We start from the raw sequence: 22,253 nt of genomic DNA, 5'->3' as shown, positions 1-22,253 counted from the left end.
ATCTAACATCTTGGACAAATTAGAAAGGGTCTTAAAACCTAGCTTATAATGTGGTGACTCATTAAAAAAAATGGGCTGAGAGATTGTGTGCTTATGTGTGCCTGGGTGTGTGCGGAAGTGTTGGCAACTGCTTCATGTTGGTAAGCCACAAATCCGGTCATCTTTTTACATTTATGCTGTGGTCCTGTCCATTCAGTTTAATGGTGTGGGACTACCTCAACTTTACAACATTTCGAAGACTAAGAGAACTTTCGACAGATGTATGAAACACGCAAGATAAGAAAGACTTTAAAAAAATAATAAAAAATAAAAATAAATAAAAATAAAAAGATAAGAAAGACTTTGAGTAAAGAGCACAGAGAAAAACTCTGATAGCAAATTAGTCATTGGGTTACATAATGAAAGAAAAAAGGAGAACGTAAACATCGATGTAGTTTGATCATCAACAAGTGTAAAGTCAAGCTCCTCCCTTCTTACTCCTCAAAAGGTATGTTTTGTTAACATTGAAAAAAAGACATTGTTGAGTCAGATTCCTTCCACCTTCCATTTTCATCTGATAAGGTGTAGATTCCATTTGCATTACTATTACTTTCCAGTCATGAAAAACAACAAAGAAGGTGCTCCCTCCTTTGCTGGTCACTGTCCATTTAAAAACATTTCTTGTGTACCTTGGCCTTTGCAACAGCATCTCTGGATAGTTTTGTGATTACTCAGTGCTTCAGTGGTTACTTCATGTTTTTAGGACATGTCATTAGGATCTAAGTTTTATTGGGCCTTGATTTTTTTTTTTTTTATTATAATGGTGGTACAGACTACAAGGGAAAAAAATGAGTTACCTTTAAACTGTATCACTGAGCATATGTTAGCAGAAAAGTTTAATTTAAGTAGCAGAAGGGAAAATGTGAACAATTAAATTATCTTCCAAAATATGCTCTTTTTATTAGCAACTCTAATTATTGCTTCATACATCTGGATAGATGGCATGCTACTTTTTATGCCTCCAACTGTGATGATATATTGCCATTATTAGCTATTAACTACTTTTTCTTAAGAAAACAATGTTATTTTGGGGGAAGGTTAATAACCTGGTTTAGAAATAGAGTCACACGTATATTAATTCGCCTTTTGAATTTTCTACGACCTCGAGTTTCATGTTTCAATCAACAAAAGCATTTGGTCGAAATGTCTGAGGAGATCTTTGGCCTGATGTTTCTCATACTTGTGCACAATATAAGTCACATTTGCACTGACAGTGATGTCTCTCAATGGTTAATGCATGAGCGGATAGCACGTAAGGAAATTTTTATTTGCTGAATTTATACCGATGCCGCGCACCTTTTTCACAGTTATGATGCCTTCCTGTGTGTCCTTCTCAGTTATGATGTCAAACATATCAGTCCCATCACCATCAATAATTCGATATTCAACTTCTGCATTTTTCCCAGTGTCAGCGTCAGTTGCTTTTACGCTCCCAATGGCTGTGCCAACTGGGGAAGACTCAAGAACACGAAGGTGGATGGTGTCTGCAAAAAAATATAGAAAAGGGAGAAAGAGAGATAGAGAGAGATAGAGATTTCTCAATAGAATATTCAAAGTGAATTGTGTATGAGAAAATATTATAAATCTTGAACTCTACACCAATGCTGACTGATTAATGGGTTGAATACACATGATTCAGATAAGACTAAATTAAGGTCTAGAAATGTAAAAAATGGAATTTGAGGGCTTGGGCCTGTGCACATTACAAATAGTGAGTACCAGCCTCTAAGAGTGTTAACAATTCTGGCTTGAAAATGAGCACATTGTCTCTTTTTTTTTTTTTTTTTTCACAAATAACTACTAGAGATCAGCTTTGACTGCAGAGAGGTACCCGTGTTTATACAATCACCATGAATCCCAGAATATACAGTGAATATTTATATTTAATTGTTTTTCCCTCTGTTGTATTTAGTTATTGACTATTGTTAGGTTATTTCTGCTAAAGGACCGAATGTCACAAAATTCTGTGAAATCAGCTGTTAGTAGGGAGGAATCCTCTTTCTCTTTGTGGCAGGAGAAACAAAGGATGGTCTGTGGGAGAAATACAAAGAGGCTGTTCACAGTGTCAATTCTGACAAACTCCCCTCTATTCCAGTGCAAAACAGGAATTTATCTAAGCCTCCAGCTCACCTACTTGTGCTTCCAGTGGGAACCAACCTCTTCTCCTAGTGAGATTTATGTTCTAGCATCTGACCATAAATTACATATTACTGACAGATTAATTGACCTGAAGCACACTTCTGATTGGAGCACCTGCATGCTCCTAAACCTTACAGAATTCTCCTGAATAGACACAAGAAAGCCCAGACCTCTTATCCAGTTACGATCTTTCTTGTGTGTATCTTTCTCAGTGTATTTTCCTTTAGTCACTTCTATGAAAGATTTGCACCAAACTGGACTTTTCAAGGTTTCCCTGTCTAAATCTCAATTTCCTAAATCTCTCTCTGTTTTCCATGTGGTATTTCCCTCACGTAAAAGTCTTCTCCCACTACCTTCTTATAATCACAATGGAATTTACCAGATTCGAGAAGATGGTGCTGTTACAGTATTATGGTAAGTGTTTGGAGGCTGTGCTCCTCAAAATGCACATATTGATGCTCGATCCCCCATTCAGTACCACAGAATGTGGCTGCATTAGGAGAGAGGGTCTATAAGGAGATAATTAAGGTTAAAGGGGATCATTAGGGTGGGCTCTAATCCAATATGATCGGTGTCCTTACAAGAAGAGGAGTTCTGGACACAGGCACAGAGGCACAGAGCACATGTGAAGACACAGGGAGAAGACAGCCATCTGGAAGCCAACCAGAGGCCTCAGAAGAAACCAACCCTGCTGATCTTGGGCCTCAATCTTGGACTTTTAGCTTCAAAATCTGTGAGAAAACAAATTTCTGTAGTTTAAGCCACTCAATCTGTGGTACCTTGTTATGGCAGCCCTAACCACCTAACCCAGGCACCTCTATCTGTTTCCTTTGGGATGTCGTTTTCATCAGGAGACAGCAGTAAGACTTGGCTTCCAGTAACCCCCAGTTGGTTTCAGCCTGTTTTTTGTTTGTTTGTTTTTATATTTTCCTCTCCATCTATTTTTGGTAACACATTATTGAAAGCAACTCTGAACTCATTGCTTGGCTACTGTCCTATTGGCTCTCTACCTGCATATTCAGATGGCTCTCACTCACCTCCTTCACATGACTGCCTCAGAGCCTTCATCAATAACCTTGATGAATATAGGCTTATTGAAAAGCCACTCCTACTCATTCTACATATTACTCACAACAGCTACTCATCATATTCTTTATTACCTTTTCAGAACATTGATCTTATGGATAATTATTCAGAGCTTCAAACTTCTTTGATTGGTCCCATTATTCTTAAAATAAAACATACATAAGCTGGCCTTCCATAAATTGGCTTCTCTGTCTTATTATCCTTTCTCTTAACTAATATTCTCCACAATACTGTCTCTTTTTAGGTTTAGGTTTTTCCAATATGTTTTTCTTATTTTGATTTTCCACATAACTCTTTGCCTGGCAACCTCTGACTCTTCCTTTTGAAAACACTATTTCACTATACTTCCATCACAGGACGTCACAAACTCAACCTATTTACTACAAGAACTTTCTTTAAAAAATTAAATTTTATAGCAGCAAAATAAATGGATAAGTTGATTTATTACACTGTAGTAGAGGTAGCTTTATAAAATATAATAAGAATATCATTGCTCTACTGAAGCCACATATTATTGATGTTAGGATAATTTTTAATTTCATCATTTAGTTTGCAATGTCTCTAGAAGTTGCTTTCTGTTAAAATCTTCAACCATGATTATCTATTCTCAGATCAAGAGTATATGTGAAATATAGCCACAATAATACTTTTTTCAGGTAATGATTAACCAGCCCAAGAACATGGAATATATGGAATATTTAACAAAATAAAAATAATTTGAATTATTTGATTGATATGTATATGAAATCTGCACAAAACCTCTAGAGAATATAGATTTTTTTTAAGTGGACATGAAACTTTGAATCCCATTTGATAAATAATTAAATTATTAGATATGTTTGAATACATTTTAAAAAATCAGTATCAACTAAATTCTCTGATCATGCTACAATTAAGTCAGAGGTTAATATGAAAAAGATCACTCCCAAATACTCATATCCATGAAAAGTTCAAAGAAAAAAAGTAATTTCTATGTAACTGATGGTTCAGGTAAGATACAAATATAGAGATCTAAAAATAATTGAAAAATCAATGAAAAGAAATTAAAACGAGGCATAGAAAAAAATTCTACTTAGAGAAGAATATTTATAACTTAATGTGGTTTTATACAAAGAAAAGACAAGCTGAAATTAATGAGCTAAGCATTAAACATAAGAACTAGGAAAGAAAGACATAATAACCATAAAAGAAAAAAAAAGTAAATAATTACGATAAAAACAGAAAGTAATCAAGTTGAAAACAAATATAGGAACAAGAGAATAAAAATGCCAAAAGTTAGTTTTTTCAAAGGACTCACAAAATAAATAGATATGATGAAATGGTTCATGAAAAAGAGAGAAAGAGCAAAAAATATTAAGAATTATTTTTAAAAATGCTACTAGAGAAAATGTAGCGACAAGCGATTAGAGTGTATTATGAACACTAGTAAGTCAATAAAATTAGCTAGTTAGCTAGAGTGGTAAATTCCTAAAGATAATTAAAAGTATATCAAAGCTACTAAAGAAGAAATAAAGCATAACTTAAAATATGATTTAACACATAATATAATATGTAATATATTATATGATTTAAATGATCCACCCTCCTAAATATTAGCATCTCAAATATTTTTAAGGAACATTCATAAAACAGAAGATTCCTTATTTTCTGTTCTTTTTTTTCTTTTTTAAAAATTGTATTCATGTATTCATGAGAGACACACAGAGAGAGCCCGAGACACAGGCAGAGGGAGAAGCAGGCTCCCTACAGGGAGCCCAATGTGGGACTCGATCCCAGGACCCTAGGATGACACCCTGGGCCAAGGCAGACATTCCACTACTGAGCCACCCAGGTGCCCCCTGCTTTCTGTTCTTATGTAAAGTCTTCTGGAGTAAAGTAAATGAGGCTTCTTTCCCACCTCATCATGAGATCAGTATAATCCTGACACCAACACCAGACAAGAGCCCAGGGGTTATATAGTGTGCACTAAAATTCAAAATCCATCACATCGAATTGTATAACATTCAGCAAGTTCATTTTTAATTTTTGATTTACCATCATTTACATTAAGTTTAGTTTTGGGGAAATGCTATTTTAATCACTTCACTATTAACTAGTTCTAAACCCTGTTTGGATTTCACCAGCTTCCTCATTAAAGTCTTTGCAGAGATCCTAATTTGCATTTGGTTGTCATGTTTTCTTACTCTCTCCAATCTGTGAGAATTTTGTAGTCTTTCCTTGTCTTCTATGACCTTGACACCTATGACCTTGACACTTTTAAGGAATACTGATCAGTTCCTCTGTAAAATGTCTTTCAGTCTGGGTCTATATTATATTTTCTCATGATTAGATTGAGGTTTTTTTTTTTTAATTTTTATTTATTTATGATAGTCACAGAGAGAGAAAGAGAGAGAGGCAGAGACATAGGCAGAGGGAGAAGCAGGCTCGATGCACCGGGAGCCCGATGTGGGATTTGATCCCGGGTCTCCAGGATCGCATCCTGGGCCAAAGGCAGGCGCCAAACCGCTGCGCCACCCAGGGATCCCTAGATTGAGGTTTTGCATTTTTGTTGACAGTACACAGAAGTGATCTTTTCTCAGTGTATCATATATATATATATATCATATATATATATACATATATATATGATATATATATATCGGGGAGCATAAGATGTTAATCTGTCTTGATCATATGGTTAAGAAGGTATTTCTGTCAGTTTCCTCCATGACTAATAAGTATTTTTTAAAATAATTAATGCATATCTTGGGAGATATACTTTAAGATATGCAAATATTCTGATTCTCCTCGAAAATCTGCCCATGGATTTTAATATTGATCTGAGATCTTATCTGCAATAATTAATACTGTGATTTATTTATTTATTCATGAGAGACACAGAGAAAAAGGCAGAGACACAGGCAGAGGGAGAAGAGGCTCCATGCAGGGAGCCCGATGCGGGACTCGATCCCAGGACCCCAAGATCATGACCTGAGCTGAAGGCAGACACATTCAGCCACTGAGCCACCCAGGCACTCCTACTGTGATTTTTTTAATGATGATTTTCTATTTTGTTGATTCTTTTCACATATTTTTATCAGTACGGACTCAATGATGTTTTGTTTTATACTATGTATTCTAATCCAAAAATATTCTATATATCATTTTCTGCAAATTCTTATAGGTTTATCAATGGGTGATCTTTTAGGTTGTTTATAATGTCTTTTCAATATGCTTCCATCATTTTTTTAAAATTAGTTTCTACACTTAGCATGGGGCTGGAACTCATGACCCACAGATCGGGAGTCAAATGCTCTACCAACTTAGTCAGACAGGTGACCCATCACTTTATTTTTGAGTACTTCCTTAATACCTGGCATCACAAAATGTTATGAGTTCATCTTATATTTTCTCTGACCAAGCCCTATAATCCGCTATATCTCAAGTCTTTTGGTAGAGATAGAGCCATAATTTTGAATACAATGTGGTATTCAAAACTTACAATAAATGGAATAACTTTTGCTTCATAATGCGCAAATGTGTCAAAAAGCCAGAAGGAAGGTAACGATTTGTATTTGAAATAAGAAATCTAATTATATCTTTGATATAAAAATAGAAATAACAGTAAGTGATCACCATTTAACTTGTTAATTGATCTTGGTTTTTAAAATAAAATATCTGTATCATTCAAAAGGAATGTAGAGTGTTTGATTTATAATATTAGTGTTTAAGTTTCTATAGCATAAGGGAAAATCCTATACTATAATAGAATAAAAATATTTTAAAATATTATAATATTAAAACTGATGTTATAAATTCATTCTTATAACTAGCTGTACATCTTTATTTTAATTGTCGTTTCTGGAAAGGTCTCAAATTTTATTCCACTAGCATAAAACACAACCCTAATGCCCAAACACTGGTCACCAGTGTTCTCTATAACATATACTAAATTTTCTTGGAGATTTTCTGTTCTAAATTGGAGGAATGGAAAAGAAAGTAAGATCAGGATTTCTTCAGACAGAAATTGAAATGTCAGATTAACGGGATCATAGAAAAACACAAAAATCAGCTTCTTTCTATTGTTCATCATTTTGAAAATTTTACCATCAATAGTATAATAATTTAGTTGATTTTAAAAAAACAAAAAAAACAAAAATCAGGCTTCTGGCATTGCCAGCTAGATAATTCAGTTCAACTGAAAACAACTGTGGATCATATACTAAGAAATATATGTTTGAAGGTATTAAAGAAGTACAAGCCCCGAATTGACAGAAAATGAGACCCTGCAGAAGCAAACAGAAAACTGAAGTCACATTTTGGCCTGAGGATATTTGTTATTTCCACAAAATTGACCATGATTTTTATGCCCTTTTGAAGCAAGGAGTCCATACATCTACCTCCAAGTAATCTAAAAACTGGTTCACGACACAGTCTCCTTGATAAACCAGGACTAGTGTTTTGCACAGAGCATGATCTAGACACAAACCACCCTTCGTAACATTTTATGTCCATGGTATAGGTTCAAATGACCCTAAAGAGATATAATTCTACAGACATAAGAATTTTAACCACTAAGAGTGAAAGACGGCACGGTGGCATCCATCAACACAGGATCCTAAGGCAGCCCACAGTTACTTTAGGGAGAATCCGTGTCGGGACGAGAAAACCACTGAAATTATGCTACCTGGGAGGACCTGTCTTCACTGCCCCTTGCCATACTTTTCTTTTGCAAGTGCTTTTTACAAAAGGGAGACATTAAGACAAAAGAAATATTATAGTTCCGTGAAAATAGAGTTGTAAATATTTGCCTCAAAAAGACACAAAGGAAGGAAAATGATGGAGTTAGATGCCATAAGATCTGGAACAACATATCAAATGCCTTCAATGCCTGCTGTGATGCACGCACACATGCACACATAAATATATATGGATACACACACAAAAATGTGTGTATATATATATATACTTGTACATACATATGGATATATATATATTCTTTGCACGCAAATAGTTCTTTAATATTTTAATGGAATATTTTATCAACAATCTTTACAATTAAGCTTTTGAAATTTCCTAATGAAGATTAATGCTGCCCCACCAGACGGTTACAGGTTTCTTTGCCTTGATTATGACAAGATCACTTCTTCGGATTAACATCATAAGTGTCCTCTCTTTTTCCCTCGTGTTTCAGAATAATCCTTAAACTACAAAATATTAAGTAAGTCATATCTGTACAATAATCTAATTATTTTATTGCTAAAGACAACTTTTTTTTTTAAAGATTTTATTTATTTATTCATGAGAAACCCAGAGAGTGGCAGAGACATAGGCAGAGGGAGACACAGGCTGCCTGCTGGATCCCAGGACCCTGGGATTGTGACCTGAGCCAAAGGCAGACACTCAACACTGAGCCACCCAGACATCCCTAAAGACAGCTTTAACCTACACAGGAGGGTGATGACACAGGGATGTGTTAATTTCCAGCTTTATTCTGCAAAGGTCCCTCTTTAATTTCCTTACATATGCAAAAACTTTAGTTAAAAATTCTAAGCCAGTATCTTTTTGGTTTTGCTCAGCTCACACACACACACACACACACACACACACACACACAAATTGTTTCTAGAACTTTAATTTACAAGTAAAAGTAGGCCAATGATTTAGGAATCCTTAGTAAGGGAAAGATTTCTAAAATGAGACAAATGAGGGATCCCTGGGTGGCGCAGTGGTTTAGCGCCTGCCTTTGGTCCAGGGCGCAATCCTGGAGTCCCGGGATTGAATCCCATGTCGGGCTCCCGGTGCATGGGGCCTGCTTCTCCCTCTGCCTATGTCTCTGCCTCTCTCTCTCTCTCTGTGTGTGACTATCATAAATTAAAAAAAAAAAAAAAAATGAGACAAATGATTAACAAAACATAAAATAGAAGTTTGATAAATCAATCTATGCTCTAATTAACCACTTCTATAAATACAAGACAATATAGAGAAAGTGAAACATGTCACAAATAAAGAGAAGAAAATAATTTCATATTCACAAACATAGTATCTCTGAAGATCCATAGAAAAGACCTACAAGCCATCAGAAAAATTAATTAGTCAAGGAGTGAACAGCAAACAGTTCATAGTAGGGGAAACAAGAAAGACAAACAAAAATATACTGTGTTTTAATCAAGTGAATGCAAATTAAGGCCATGATGTGATACTATTTTATACCTACTAAATTGGTAAAAATTAAATGCGACAAAACCAAGTATTAAAAGTATGTGGTATAATGAGAACTATTATGCAGAGCTGACGGGTATTAAATCTGGCACAATGACTTTGGGAGATGTATTAATTAGCTAGGACTGTTTTAACAACGTGCAGAAAACTAGGTGACTTAAAACAAGGGGGATTTGTCTTCAGTTCTGGAGCCTGGAAGTCTGAGATCTGCGTATGTGCCAGGGCCATGCTTTCCATCATGGCTATCTCTCTCTATAGAGAGAATCCTTCTCTCTCTTCTAGCTTCTGGGGTTGCCGAAAATCCTTGGTGTTTGTTGACTTGTAAGTACATCATTCCAGTTACTTGGCCACCTTCTTCCTGTGTGTTCACATTGTCTTCCCTTCGAGAATGCTTCTATGTCCAAAATGCCCCTTTTTATAAGGTCTCTGGTCATGTTGGATTAAAGCCCAAACCGTAAGACCTCCTTTTAGATTGATTACTTCTTGAAAGACCCCATTTTTATATAGGGTCACATTCTGACATACTGCTGTGTAACACATTAAAAATATATACTTTTTAGGGGCACCTGGGTGGATCAGTTGATTGAGCATCCAATTCTTGGTTTCACCTCAGGTCATGGTCTCAGGGTTGTAAGATCCTACCCTGTGTCAGGCTCCACACTCAATGTAGAGTCTGCTTGAGAGTCTCTCGCCCCCTCTCCTTCTGCCTCTCCTCCACTCGTGATCACTCTCTCTTCCTCTCTCTTTTCTAAATAAATGAATACATCTTATTAAAAAAAGAAAAAAATATGTTTTTTTTTTTAAGAAAAAAATATGTATATTTTTTAAGGGACACAATTGAACCGTTCATAACAGGAAACAATATGGGTCTATACAATGTGAAGTTAAATAGTAGCATAAACAAAATCCAGCAACGCATGTGGGAATAGTTGCAGAAATGCCATATGGAATTACTATTTGTAAGATGGGAGAAAAAAAAGAAAAATAAGACAACTCAAATGTCAGACGGCATGAGAATAGGTAAATAAACTTGTTTCAGTGCCTGGGTGGCTCTGTCGGTTAAGGGTGGGTCTTCAGCTCAGGTGACCTGGGATCGAGCCCCACCCCAGGCTCCTGCTCAGTGGGGAGCCTGCTTCTCCCTCTTCTCCCTGCCTGCGTTCTCTCTCACTATCTCTGTCCCTCTCTCAATAAAGTAAACAAATAAATTCTAAATTTCTTACTGAAGATTATGATCATCTAAGGAAGGAACTTGTGAACTACAGGATAAATGGAAGGAAGTACACATCATTGAAAACTAATAGGTAACTGTGAGTTTGCAAAAAAAAAAAAAAAAAAAAAAAACCGACATGGATTAAAATGTCAATGGACCTTTCAAGGTAACCCCTGATGCTAGAGAAACACTGAGCAACATCATCAATATCTGTTGATAAAACTATTGTGGACCTCATCGGCATATTCATCAAGCGTGATAACCAGATAAAGGTAGTTTTAGAATCAGGAAACTTCCCTCCCTTTGGGCCTTTTAAAAGAACCTAATGAAGAATGCATTCAGGAAAATTAGGGGCTAAATCGAGATATGGGAATACATGAGATCTAGACAGTTTTGTATCTAAATTACGAAAGTAAAAAAGGAAAGTCTGAGATGGCAGGATTTCCTGAGCTATAAAGATCGCAGGCCTATATTGGAATGGGAATGCTGAGGACTCTAGGTGTGTAACCCTACAGCTGCCAACAGGAAGCTCAATGCTATAGGGCTGCTCACTGACAAACTCTGAGCAGCTGTACCCACATTAAAAGCACAAAGCTGCAATATCTTGGAAAAAATACAACTTTGCTAAAGAGGATCTCTAATATTCAATAGTTGAAATTATTGCATGGGGAATAAAATGTCTGGCTTTGTCTCCGAGTCGCTTGAGAGCCAGAGTATTCTCTATTAAATATTTTGGCACAAAAGATAAACATTTTACATAGTTAATAGCATAGTATTTTGATAAGCTCATTTTGAAAATTGCAGGTTTTTTTAAACAATTAAAATCTATCTATATATATATCGTGCTTCTATTGAAAATGCTATTGGGACAGAAAGAGAGAGACAGAATGGTGGATATAAAAAAAATATAATCATATATTCTTTAAATTTGCTAAGATAAGCGATAGAGAAATAGGAAAAAACACGGATATGATTACATCTGGGGGATAACTGGTTGGAATGTTCCTTGAGCTCTATTTTCATTGATTGTGAAAGGAAGTCAAAGGTGATACATAAAAATATTTCAACAAATAATAATAAGACATTGCTTACAGAATTGTAGCTTAACCTAGATGAACTAAAAATAACAGTTTAAAGTTGTTTTCAGTGACAATTAGAGCTACAGGTGAGGAAGGATGAAAGAGGTGGCTTCTGTTTCTTTACTTTTTAAAAAAATCTATAAACTTAGTACTTTGATGCAAAATATTTTTAAATATTTCACTAGAAAACACTCCTGACGTTTTTAGAGATTATCAGGTTCTGGTGAAAGATTACCACATCATGGACCTTCTTTTAACAGACCGAGAAAGAACAAAAGAACAAAACATTTTATTGTTTCATTTTTTCATTGTCACATAGATTTCACTGAGTATTGTCTCTGGGAGTTTGTTCTCCCACTTATTATTTTTAGCTTGGACATTTTTGAGATTACTTGTATTTTTAGGCACATGCTTAGCTTCTGAAAATCTGTCTGCTTTAAACTTGTCATTATAGTTCTGGTCAAGGATCCAACATTATTTATCACTTCATTTTATTTCTTGGTTGGTGCAGGCTCTTTCTCCACTGCAAAGTTCTTTTCCTTTTGGGGCCAGTAGGCATTATATATGTTAATTTTCAGTACCTTCTGAGACTTAAACAGGAAAGTAAACGTGTTTCATTGGTTCATATTATAATAAGCCTAAACTTAAGATAATCTGTATCTCAGTTGTCTTCCATAGTGATTTGTTGGAAGGGACATACACACACACACACAGACACACACACACACACACACCACACATATAGTAGGTGAGCTGTGAATGTGTCTACATACATATGCATACATACATTTATTTATCCCTGAGACATTAATAAGAGTATTTTCAAGGTGTCTCCTACTTTCCAGAAAAGTTTCACTCTTTCCATGATTAAGATTGAGCCCATTCATCAAGATGGCATAAATTTAATTCTATGTTAAGTGATTCAGATAGCTAAATTATCCAGATACGTATGCTGCATACCCACCTAAAATACACACACATTCGTGATTGTTTTAATTACATGACAACTTCAGTAATTCATTGGTTCGACAATTTATTCGGTGCCAACATATATAATTTAATAATGTTTTCTCTGGAATTACGTTCACGTTCGTCAACCTATTGAGGGAGATTTTTTTGGTTTATTTCAAAGTTACCAGACTGCATTTCTACATTTTAAATATATGGAAGGGCTATTCATTCATATTTCCTAATTCATTTCCAAGAGTTGTCTGTTGAACACAAGTCTCCTGCTTTGTCAAACAAACAGAAATTACTTTCACTAAGATCCTGCAAGGGTGTTTACCATGTAGAGAAGAGCAGCAGGAGGGGCATTAGAAAGGAGACAGATTGTTATGCATATGCTGACAAAAGCAAAGTAGCTCCTGTCACCCATCTTAAGCTTCATTTTTCCTTAAAGACATCTATTTGCATGTTCCTTATTTTTTATCTTACAGTTGATGGAGCTTTAATTATGTGCTACGCTTTCCTATCAATTCCAATTTATAGTTGTTTTAAACTCATTCCCAGGTGTCAGATTGAATCATTTGCTTCTCTTTTAATGTTTAGAGCAGATAAATGTTTCTTTCTGGTGAGTATGTTCTTAGTTTGGTTATCGACTTGAGCACAAAGGCATGAATGCAAGGAGGAATTGCCATTTCTGTATCACGTATGGAAAGTTGTATTTAGAAGTAGAAACCTAAAAGGTGATTACTGCACAGACTTCCCAAGAACTGGGCAAAATATATGGTAAGCGCACCTTGAGACCATTATGGACAGCCTCACGCAACATCTGAATTTTCATTAGTGAAGATTTCAAACAATCGTGATGTATTTCTGGTTTTCTAGGATTCAAGACTAAACATTTCAGGTCACTTATTTTACCAAAGATTTGATCAATGGGACCTTTGCACTTGAATATTAAAAACACTACAGATCTGTGTGTGCTAGAACTAGAAATAATTGACGGCTCAACATAGGAAGCTTTGGAGGAAAGACATGAGACAGGCAAAGTAAGAGATGTGACAAGGTGACATCCTCTGAAACCACAAAGGAGATGCCAGAAAACAACTGGGAGGGCAACAAGGGCAAACTCAGGTTTTGAGCCCGCAACAAATACTGCTGTTTTGTTTTGTTGATAAAAAACAAGAAGGTTCAAAGAGATATAATTTGTCTTTTTCCTTTGTTCCCTGCCCTTGTTTCTCTTCACATTTACATAAGAACTCTCTACATTTCCAGCATTGTGGTTAAAAAAAAAAAAAAAAAAAAAAAAAACCACATATATGAATCAACAAAATAATTTAGCATTAATTTTTTTATTTGCTTTGTGTGTAATCTTATTGTAACATCTCTGTGCCGCATAATCATCTCAAACAATACTTGCTTTAAGAAAAACGACACAATTATGCACGTTTATAAACCACTCCATTGTATAATGCTTAAAAGATGTTTTTTAATGAGCTGAACAGGAAGAAATTAAAAACAAGCTAAAGCTCCTTGGAGGAAACTGCACAGTAGTTAAGGAAATTATGCAATGCTAAATGGGCATTTAGGAGAAAGGAGAGGAGAGCTGAAAGTCACACCAGAGATTGACAAAGGAATGAGGCTTTGCAACTCAAGATTCTCACCAGAGGAAAGACGGAAACCTAAATTTGTGAGCACTGGAGACGTGATTGCCAACTTAGCTTTGGGCATTGAAGTTGAATTAGAGCAAGAGGAGATGCTGTGTGATGGCTTAGTTTTCTGTTCAGTGAGGAAAGCAACAGGACGAAGCTTTTAGAGAAGCTGCCATTGATCCCCAGAGGGTAGGAAATCCATCCCAATAACATATCTTGGAGCTTGTCTCAGAGGTAATTGGCACCCAGAGCTGCACACAATTGCGATGTATAGAAACGAAAATGTATATAGGACTCCGGGAGTTTAAGGTAATCTTAAATTAGTGATTCGGAAACAGATTACATCGCCTGAGATACTCCCTCTGTTTGCAGTGTGTTTCCCAGAAGGCATACAAAAAACTCGGGCACAGCTAAACATATTTGCACAGCTGGTTTGTACGTTTACATCTATACCTACCCAGGGGTCTTTTTCATCTTTCCTCTGGAGAATTCAGAGGAACTCTGGATCTCACTTTGCAAAATACCTAATGGTTTAATTTAAGGCAACTTTCCATGGAATAACCGGAGAGTTCCAAGTGGACTTTTTGTATAATTTCCATGCGTGTTATTTCTTTGACGGATTTATATATTTCATCACAGTTGGCAATACTGTGCATTTCCCCAGCTACGTGACTCTGAACACTTAGTGGAGCTGAGGTCATACCTGTCTGTTTTTACTTATGTGTCATGTGTCTACTTCAGATCAACACACCTACTCTCAGATACTTAAAACCTACTGTCTTTCCACAGGCATCTCAATTCAAAAGGTTCAAATCAAACTGAAATCCCCATCTTTCTCTTCAAACAAGTTCTTCTGGTAGGAAGCTAGAAAATGGCTTTTTCTCTTGCTCTCCTCTCTCCCTCAAACCTTTTATCGACCTAATTACAAAGTCCTGTGGATCACCCACTTAAATGTATCTTAAATCCCTCCTCTGCTCAGCGTTGGTTCAGACTCTCAACTCCTGCCCTTGTGATCCACGCAGTGTGCTTCATTGCTGCCCGAATAATTAGCCAAAATGAAGAACTGTGCCTGGTGCTCTCTTAAAAAAAAAAAAAAAAAAAGTTCCTTTAGATAATACGAATAGCATTTTATTTTTATATCCATCCCTCTTCCTGATGCTGACACTGCCTATGTATTTCCCTTCTCATCTCATGGTCCCTGGCAGCCCTGGGGTGCAGCCACACCAAATCGTCCTCATGTTTCTCATACCCCAGTTTCCTTCCTGCGCCTTCCTAAGGAAACTGGGCTCCCCCCTCAATGCCCCTTGTTTTCCTGCCTAGAACACTCTTAAATAATGTTCTCTCTCCTGATCCACTTGTATCGGAAGAGTTTATCGTTTTATGATTTTAGACATTAACTGGCAATTGCAGCATGAGTCCTATTGCATCATTCTCCAATTATGCGTCTGCATATAATGTATCCCTATGAGCACCGACGTGGGTACGTGTACATATATGTGTGTATATACTGATATGTATGCATATGGATAGATGTGGAATCTCTGTCTACAGACAAAAGCAAGCAAGAAAAGAAGTGAGGAAGGCAATGGGTATGAGAGAAATGACAATAGAACACACAAGGGTGTATATGTGTGTGTGTGTGAGAGAGAGAGAGACAGAGAGGGAGAGAGAGAACTTGGGTCTGTGCAACCTTTCCAAATACAAACCATTTATGGATGTATCCTGTATCTCGTAGCTCTCTTTATTAATTATTATTATTTCCTAGCACAGTTCCTGCCCACGCTGTTGGGCTTCAGTCAGTGTTTTTATAAATCAAGGAATGTTTTTATAATACCATTTCTTTGTAATTCTTTTTCTTTTTTAATAGATTTTGTTTATTTATTCATGAGAGACACAAAGAGAGAGGCAGAGACACAGGCAGCGGGAGAAGCATGCTCCATGCAGGGAGCCCTATGTGGGGCTAGATCCCAGGACCCCGGGGTCATGACCCGAGCCAAAGGCAGACGCTCAACCACAGAGTCACCCAGGCGTCCCAATTTTCTTTGTAATTCTTATAAACTTTAGATGGTAGGACCATGGCGAAGACTCCTACAAATATTTTGGGGGGTCACAGTAAACATCACAGCTATATTTAACCAATATAAATTACAGAAGGGTGCTTTTTAATATAAAGATATTCATTTTGTTCTAGACAATAAAAAAGAGGAAAAAAGACATTTTAAATTTTGTTCCTTCTTTCTCATGCTAAAGCATCTTCCTTGGGACATACATGACTGTTGCTCTAGTTGAAATGTGCTTGATAATTTTAAAATATGCAAATCAGCCTGAGGCCTACATTACCTTGGAATCCCCAGTAGAGGAGAGGTTGACTCTATTTACAAAGCGAAAATCAGCACTTATTAAATCAAATCTCTCTTGTACCAGGCAGGGATTATGGTAGTCTCACAGCTCACTGCATGTACGGGGCTTAAATCCCTACGTATATCATATAGACATTTCCTTGAAAGACCTTGTCTCATGCAAACTTGATTATTTATCTGTCCAAGGAATAGAGGGACCCTAGCCAAAATACTCAGTCGTGTCTAGTCCCTGGGTATTACAACAGCACCAACCCGTAAAGGTTTCATTTCCCTGCTTGTATAAAATGCATAGATATTTTAAGAATTTAGTAAGCCCTGTCTAAAGCTGTCTGTATAATCTATATACAAATAGTGAATCATGGAATTAATGAAAAGTGAAATGCTTCAGGGAAGATAAAGAGAGTCTTTGATGTACCAACTTCTTCCTTGGTGTGGTGGTTAGAAGCATAGATTTTTGAGCCACAGAACCTGGATCCCCAATCTGACTTTTATTTATTTCCCAGTTGTAAAACTTTGAACAAGTAACTTAAGTTTACATGTTTCTGTTTTTTTTTTTTTTAACTAATAAAAAGGAGTAAGCAATTGTATTGTATTATATTGTTATAATTATACACATGTGAAGATTTAATGAGTTAATATTTGTATGATAGTATATAGTGTTCAGTAAATGCTGTAACACTGTGCCTATTACTATTATCCATACACTGCTGCTTTATTTTATTTTATTTTATTTTATTTTATTTTATTTTTTTATTTTATTTTAGGCAAGCCAGATAACCCATATTTATGTAATTTAATGGGCTCAATAAAGTCAATGGACAATCTAGATCGTTCAGATAAAACACATAAATATACATGTGAAATCATTTTTTTAGACTCTGAGTGGTTCTGGAATTGCTTTCTGTTGCTTCTGATTTTGCTCTAGCTTTGTATAATCTTTAGATATGCTTTAATGTGAATATAAAGAGATGTCATTAAAATATTCATAAAATTAGAGTCTCATTAAGTTTATTTGTACACCCAAAGTGTCCCATTACCTATAATTTATCTTTCTTTTTAAAGATTTTATTTATTTATTTGAGAGAGAGAGAGAGAGAGAGAGAGCTCACATGAGCAGTGGGCAGAGGCAGAGGGAGAGAGAGAGGGAGAAGCAGATCCCCTGCTGAGCAGGGAGCCGGATGTGGGTCTCCATCCCAGGACCCTGAATTATGACTTGAGCTGAAGGCAGATGCTTAACTGACTGAGCCACCCAGGAACCCCAACTCTAATTTATCTTAATAAAAACTTCCCTATGGGGGGAAAATATTGTGTTAATTTTCAGAACAACCCAATGAAGAATTGATATTTGTTACTATTCTTAATAATCAATGGCAAAAAAATATTGTAGATGGCAATAAATTTACTCTTTTGAGTTTACTTGGGATAGATCTGGAAACTTGCATAATAAACATTATGTCACATTCTCATATATCTGATGATTACCTACATACATAATGTCCTAAAATTTATCTTAAGAGAGTCAATGATAGATTAATACAAATAAAACTAGCACTCAATTTGTTTGTATTTAATAAATATTCCACCTTCATAAAGTCCCAGCTTGGCTGACATTACATACATGCACTAGTTACTGGTCCCTGACTCTGGCGTGTCCAGCTAAGCTTGGTGTGAACATGCCTGGGACTCAATACTAAGTAGATGAGGGGCATGGCTGTATGAGAGTTCATTTTCTCAGGAGCACATACTCCCAGATAAGATGGTGTGAAAACAATCTATTCTGTCTTTTGTTTCTGTGATAGGATGTGTGGGAAAGCATCTAAATGTGAATAAAGAGCTGTGGTCTTGAACTATGCCCTCAAGTTGTCTCCTTCGTGGTTTGGAACTTTCTGCCTGGGTCTCAGATGTTTGGTTTCCTTCTTCCTTCTTGAGTCCTGGTGAAATATTGTCCCATCCGAAAACTAGAGTCAAGACCCAGGCACCAGCTAGCTGGCTAGGACCTGACCATCTGCATTAGTGCTTCTATAAATACTTTTTCTTTAAGCCTGGACCTTCCTTCTTGATGTCTATTTTGTTGTTTTTAATGGACTTGAGAGTCTTATCATACAGCGTTCTGTGCTGTATTATGGCAAAGATAGTGGGACTAGTCTGGCCTCTGAAGATCAGATATTCCTCAGTGACTTACTCTGGTGTGGATGAAAATCAGATATCATAACATTTCCAATAGATGCTTTATTATTATTATTATTATTATTATTATTATTATTATTATTTTATTCATGAGAGACACACAGAGAGAGAGGCAGAGACACAGACAGAGGGAGAAGCAGGCTCCATGCAGGGAGCCCAACATGGGACTAGATCCCGGGTCTTCAGGATCACACCCTAGGCCAAAGGCGGTGTTAAACCACTGAGCTGCCCCAATAGATGCTTTATTTATTTATTTATTTATTTATTTATTTATTTATTTATTATTATTATTTTTTTAATAGATGCTTTAAATACACACACACACACACACACACACACACACACCAGGCACCTGGGTGGCTCAGTCAGTTAACTGTCTAACCCTTGGTTTTGGCTCAGGTCATGATGGGGTCATGATCTTAGAGTCATGAAATCCTTCCTCTCCCCAGGTCATGCTCCATTTTCAGTGGGGGGTCTACTTGAGATTCCCTCTCTGACTCCTTCTGCCCCACCCCCCTGCTCTTTCTCTCTCCCTCTCTCTGTATCTCAAATAAATAAATACATCTAAAAAAAAAAAAAAAAGTCATTGGACACACATCTTGCCCCAGTTGGGTTTGCCAAGCCCTACAGTGATCAAGTTTCAGTAATTTAATCTTTTTTTAGACCTCTTCCATGGAGCCTATGTTGTTTTTCTGATTTTAGGGAAAGGAGAGAGGAAATGGGATGAAAGAGGTTAAAATATTCAAACAAGACACCAGGTGCTTAGATTTCAGATAAAGTGTGATATTTTCTGTGTTACTACAATGAAACCGCAACATTCAAGGACCACTGAATATTTGACTGGTTGGAGAGCAAGGAAATGTGCTCTGCATCCTCATTCATGCAAACATTCCCTCCTTCACGTGAGGTAAGCACATCCATGTTGTTGTGGCCTCTGAGGTTGTTGAGTGTCTCCAGGCTTCAAGTATTTTTATTTAATCATTGGTTGGCCACAAAAGAAAAGAAGCCCAAGCATCAGAGACAGGAAAACAGTAAGATCAGAAACATTAGATTTACGCCTGGAGAAGGAAAAGGGACGGAGAGGAAATTCATTTTTTTTATCAAGAACTTACCGTGATACTGCAGTTACTACTGAAGATATTTTACACATGTGACCTCATTTCTTAACTGTAACATGCTCAGTATTGTGTGTGTAGGACTGAAGGTATAGAGAAGACTAAATTGCCTAATATTATATATTTTCAGTTTCGTAAATTCCTCAGGCCTTCTTAGACAAGCCTCCCCCATTCATTCTCCCTAAGGTAGCACTCTAGGCCCTACAGGCTTCATGAGCTCACGGCACTTACCACACCACCGGACATCACACCTTGTCCATGTTGTTATCACTCTATTGTCTACGCCTTCCACCAGGAGCTCAGATCCTTTGTTGGTCTCTGTAGCCTAACTCCCATGTGGTGCCTGCGCTCTAGGAGGCTTTCAGAAATGATCTAAACCACCCTTAATTCAAGATTTCTCTCTACTATCACAGATTCTTTTTCTGTTTTATTTTCTTGTTCATCGTAGCATCTTAAAATACAGGCAGTATTTCTTTAATCCTCCTCCTGCTTTTCTTTTATTCCTCAACTTAACATCCTCTAGCTTCTTCCGAAATGATTGCAACCAAAACTGGGAAAGATCGTCCACAATTACTCCCATTATGTAAATTCCAATGGCTGCTATGCAGTGCTCACTTAATTGGACTTCTTGGAAACAATTGTCACTTTTGTCCTTTCCATTCTATTATTCTGTGTTTTTGTTTAACATGATCAAGCTACAGAAATGTATAAAAACAGAAAATACAGAAAAGCAAATATTAAAAGCATCTACTATCTCCTCACCAAAGAATTCTCACCACCACTTTGAAGCATGTCCTTTATCATCTTTCCTGTACAGAATATGCGTTTGCATAAATTAGAAACTTTGCCAATTTCCAACTTGCTGAACCCTTCTTTTTCTATCTTTATGGTATATAGTAGTGTCAAGTAGTAGTGTTAAGATAACTCAGATCAAGACATAAGTTCTCCAAGGGCTCCAATGTGGCACAGTTGGTTAAGCCTCTCACTCCTGGTTTTGGCTCAGGTCATGATCTTGGGATCCTGGGATCAAGCCCCATGTCAGGCTCCACACTCAGTGTGGAGTCTGCTTGAGGTTCTTTCTCTCCCTCTGCCCCTCCCCCCATTCATGCTCTCTCTCTCTCTCTCTTTCTCTGAAATAAACTTAAAAAAAAGAAAATAAACAAGTTTTCCAAAAGCTTCCCCTTTAAGTGATATACTCATATCCTTGGCCCTCTATTTGGATAAATTTGCTTTTCTGGTTGCCTGTTACATTCCGTGCATACTTCCTTGATCACACATGATTTCCTATTGAAATATTCTCTAATCTGCTAGACAATAAGCCACTCGGAATCAGGAATCAAGACATTAATCTTCATGTGTTTAGGTGCAAACACAGTCCTTGGCAGTGAAAGGTAAGCAGTAGATTTTTGTTCTTACTTGTTCTAAAAATTAACTTATGTCACTTGAACTAACCCAGGACTATGAAAAAGCTTCAACAAAGCAGAGGTATCTTTTTGAGAATGAAAAATACAAGTTAGTATCTAGAGCAAAATAGCAGAAAATACTTTTGGAACTCAGTTTTCAGGTGCCCTGTAACACTGTAACCCATTGCCTCACTCTTAGAATCATACTAGAGGTAGGCACCCATGTTATATTAATGTTCACCTACCCATACCCCTAAAGGCACAAGACCATGATTTTTGTTAATACCAATAAAAATTTACTATTATGGGTTTGGTGGTCTTTTTGGGGGGGCAGGGGGTCCGTGTTCTTGTGAGTGTAGAGCTTTGATCTAATCTCCCACCAACCTCCTCTCACATGCCACTACCTCTGCTTGGTGGATTTCCCCACTTCTCTGTATGGGTGGGTCTATTTCATCTTGCCATGTTTGAATAAAATATCACCTCTTGAATGAAATCTCCCCCTTATACCTTCCCCTTGGCACACACATATTCCTCCTTTTATCCACGACTGAGCCAATACTCTGGAGGGATATCATGGTTTTACTTATGTCTGACCTGCTTCCTTTACTGTAATGAAAGGTCATAGTGACAAAAACCATGACTTTTTTTTTTTTTGGACAAAATTCATATATCTCATTTCTATAATAATAGTGTTTGGTCCAATCATGGTTTCAATAATATTTTTAGGTAAAGGAATTTATGATTTCACTTGAACAGATCCTCATATAACATATCAAAGTTTCCTAACCACAGCATTGTTACTGTTGACATTTTGGGCCAAGTTATTCTTTGTCATGTGAA

At 36.6% G+C, this 22,253-nt stretch overlaps 1 protein-coding gene across 3 annotated transcripts in view; it reads right to left on the bottom strand.

Moving 5' to 3' along the window:
* Positions 1-22,253, bottom strand: part of LOC144313063 (cadherin-10) — a 175,545-nt gene that overhangs the window by 26,764 nt on the left and 126,528 nt on the right. For all 3 annotated transcript variants that reach the window (XM_077896363.1, XM_077896361.1, XM_077896362.1), the window contains exon 6: positions 1,336-1,523. In XM_077896363.1, the coding sequence (XP_077752489.1) occupies positions 1,336-1,523 (188 nt within the window). The remainder of the gene's footprint in view (positions 1-1,335; positions 1,524-22,253) is intronic.

This window comes from Canis aureus, chromosome 4 (genome assembly GCF_053574225.1).
Source record: "Canis aureus isolate CA01 chromosome 4, VMU_Caureus_v.1.0, whole genome shotgun sequence".
NCBI lineage: Eukaryota > Metazoa > Chordata > Mammalia > Carnivora > Canidae > Canis > Canis aureus.
The sequence above is the reverse complement of the archived record's forward strand: the minus strand, read 5'-3'. Positions and strand labels throughout refer to the sequence as shown.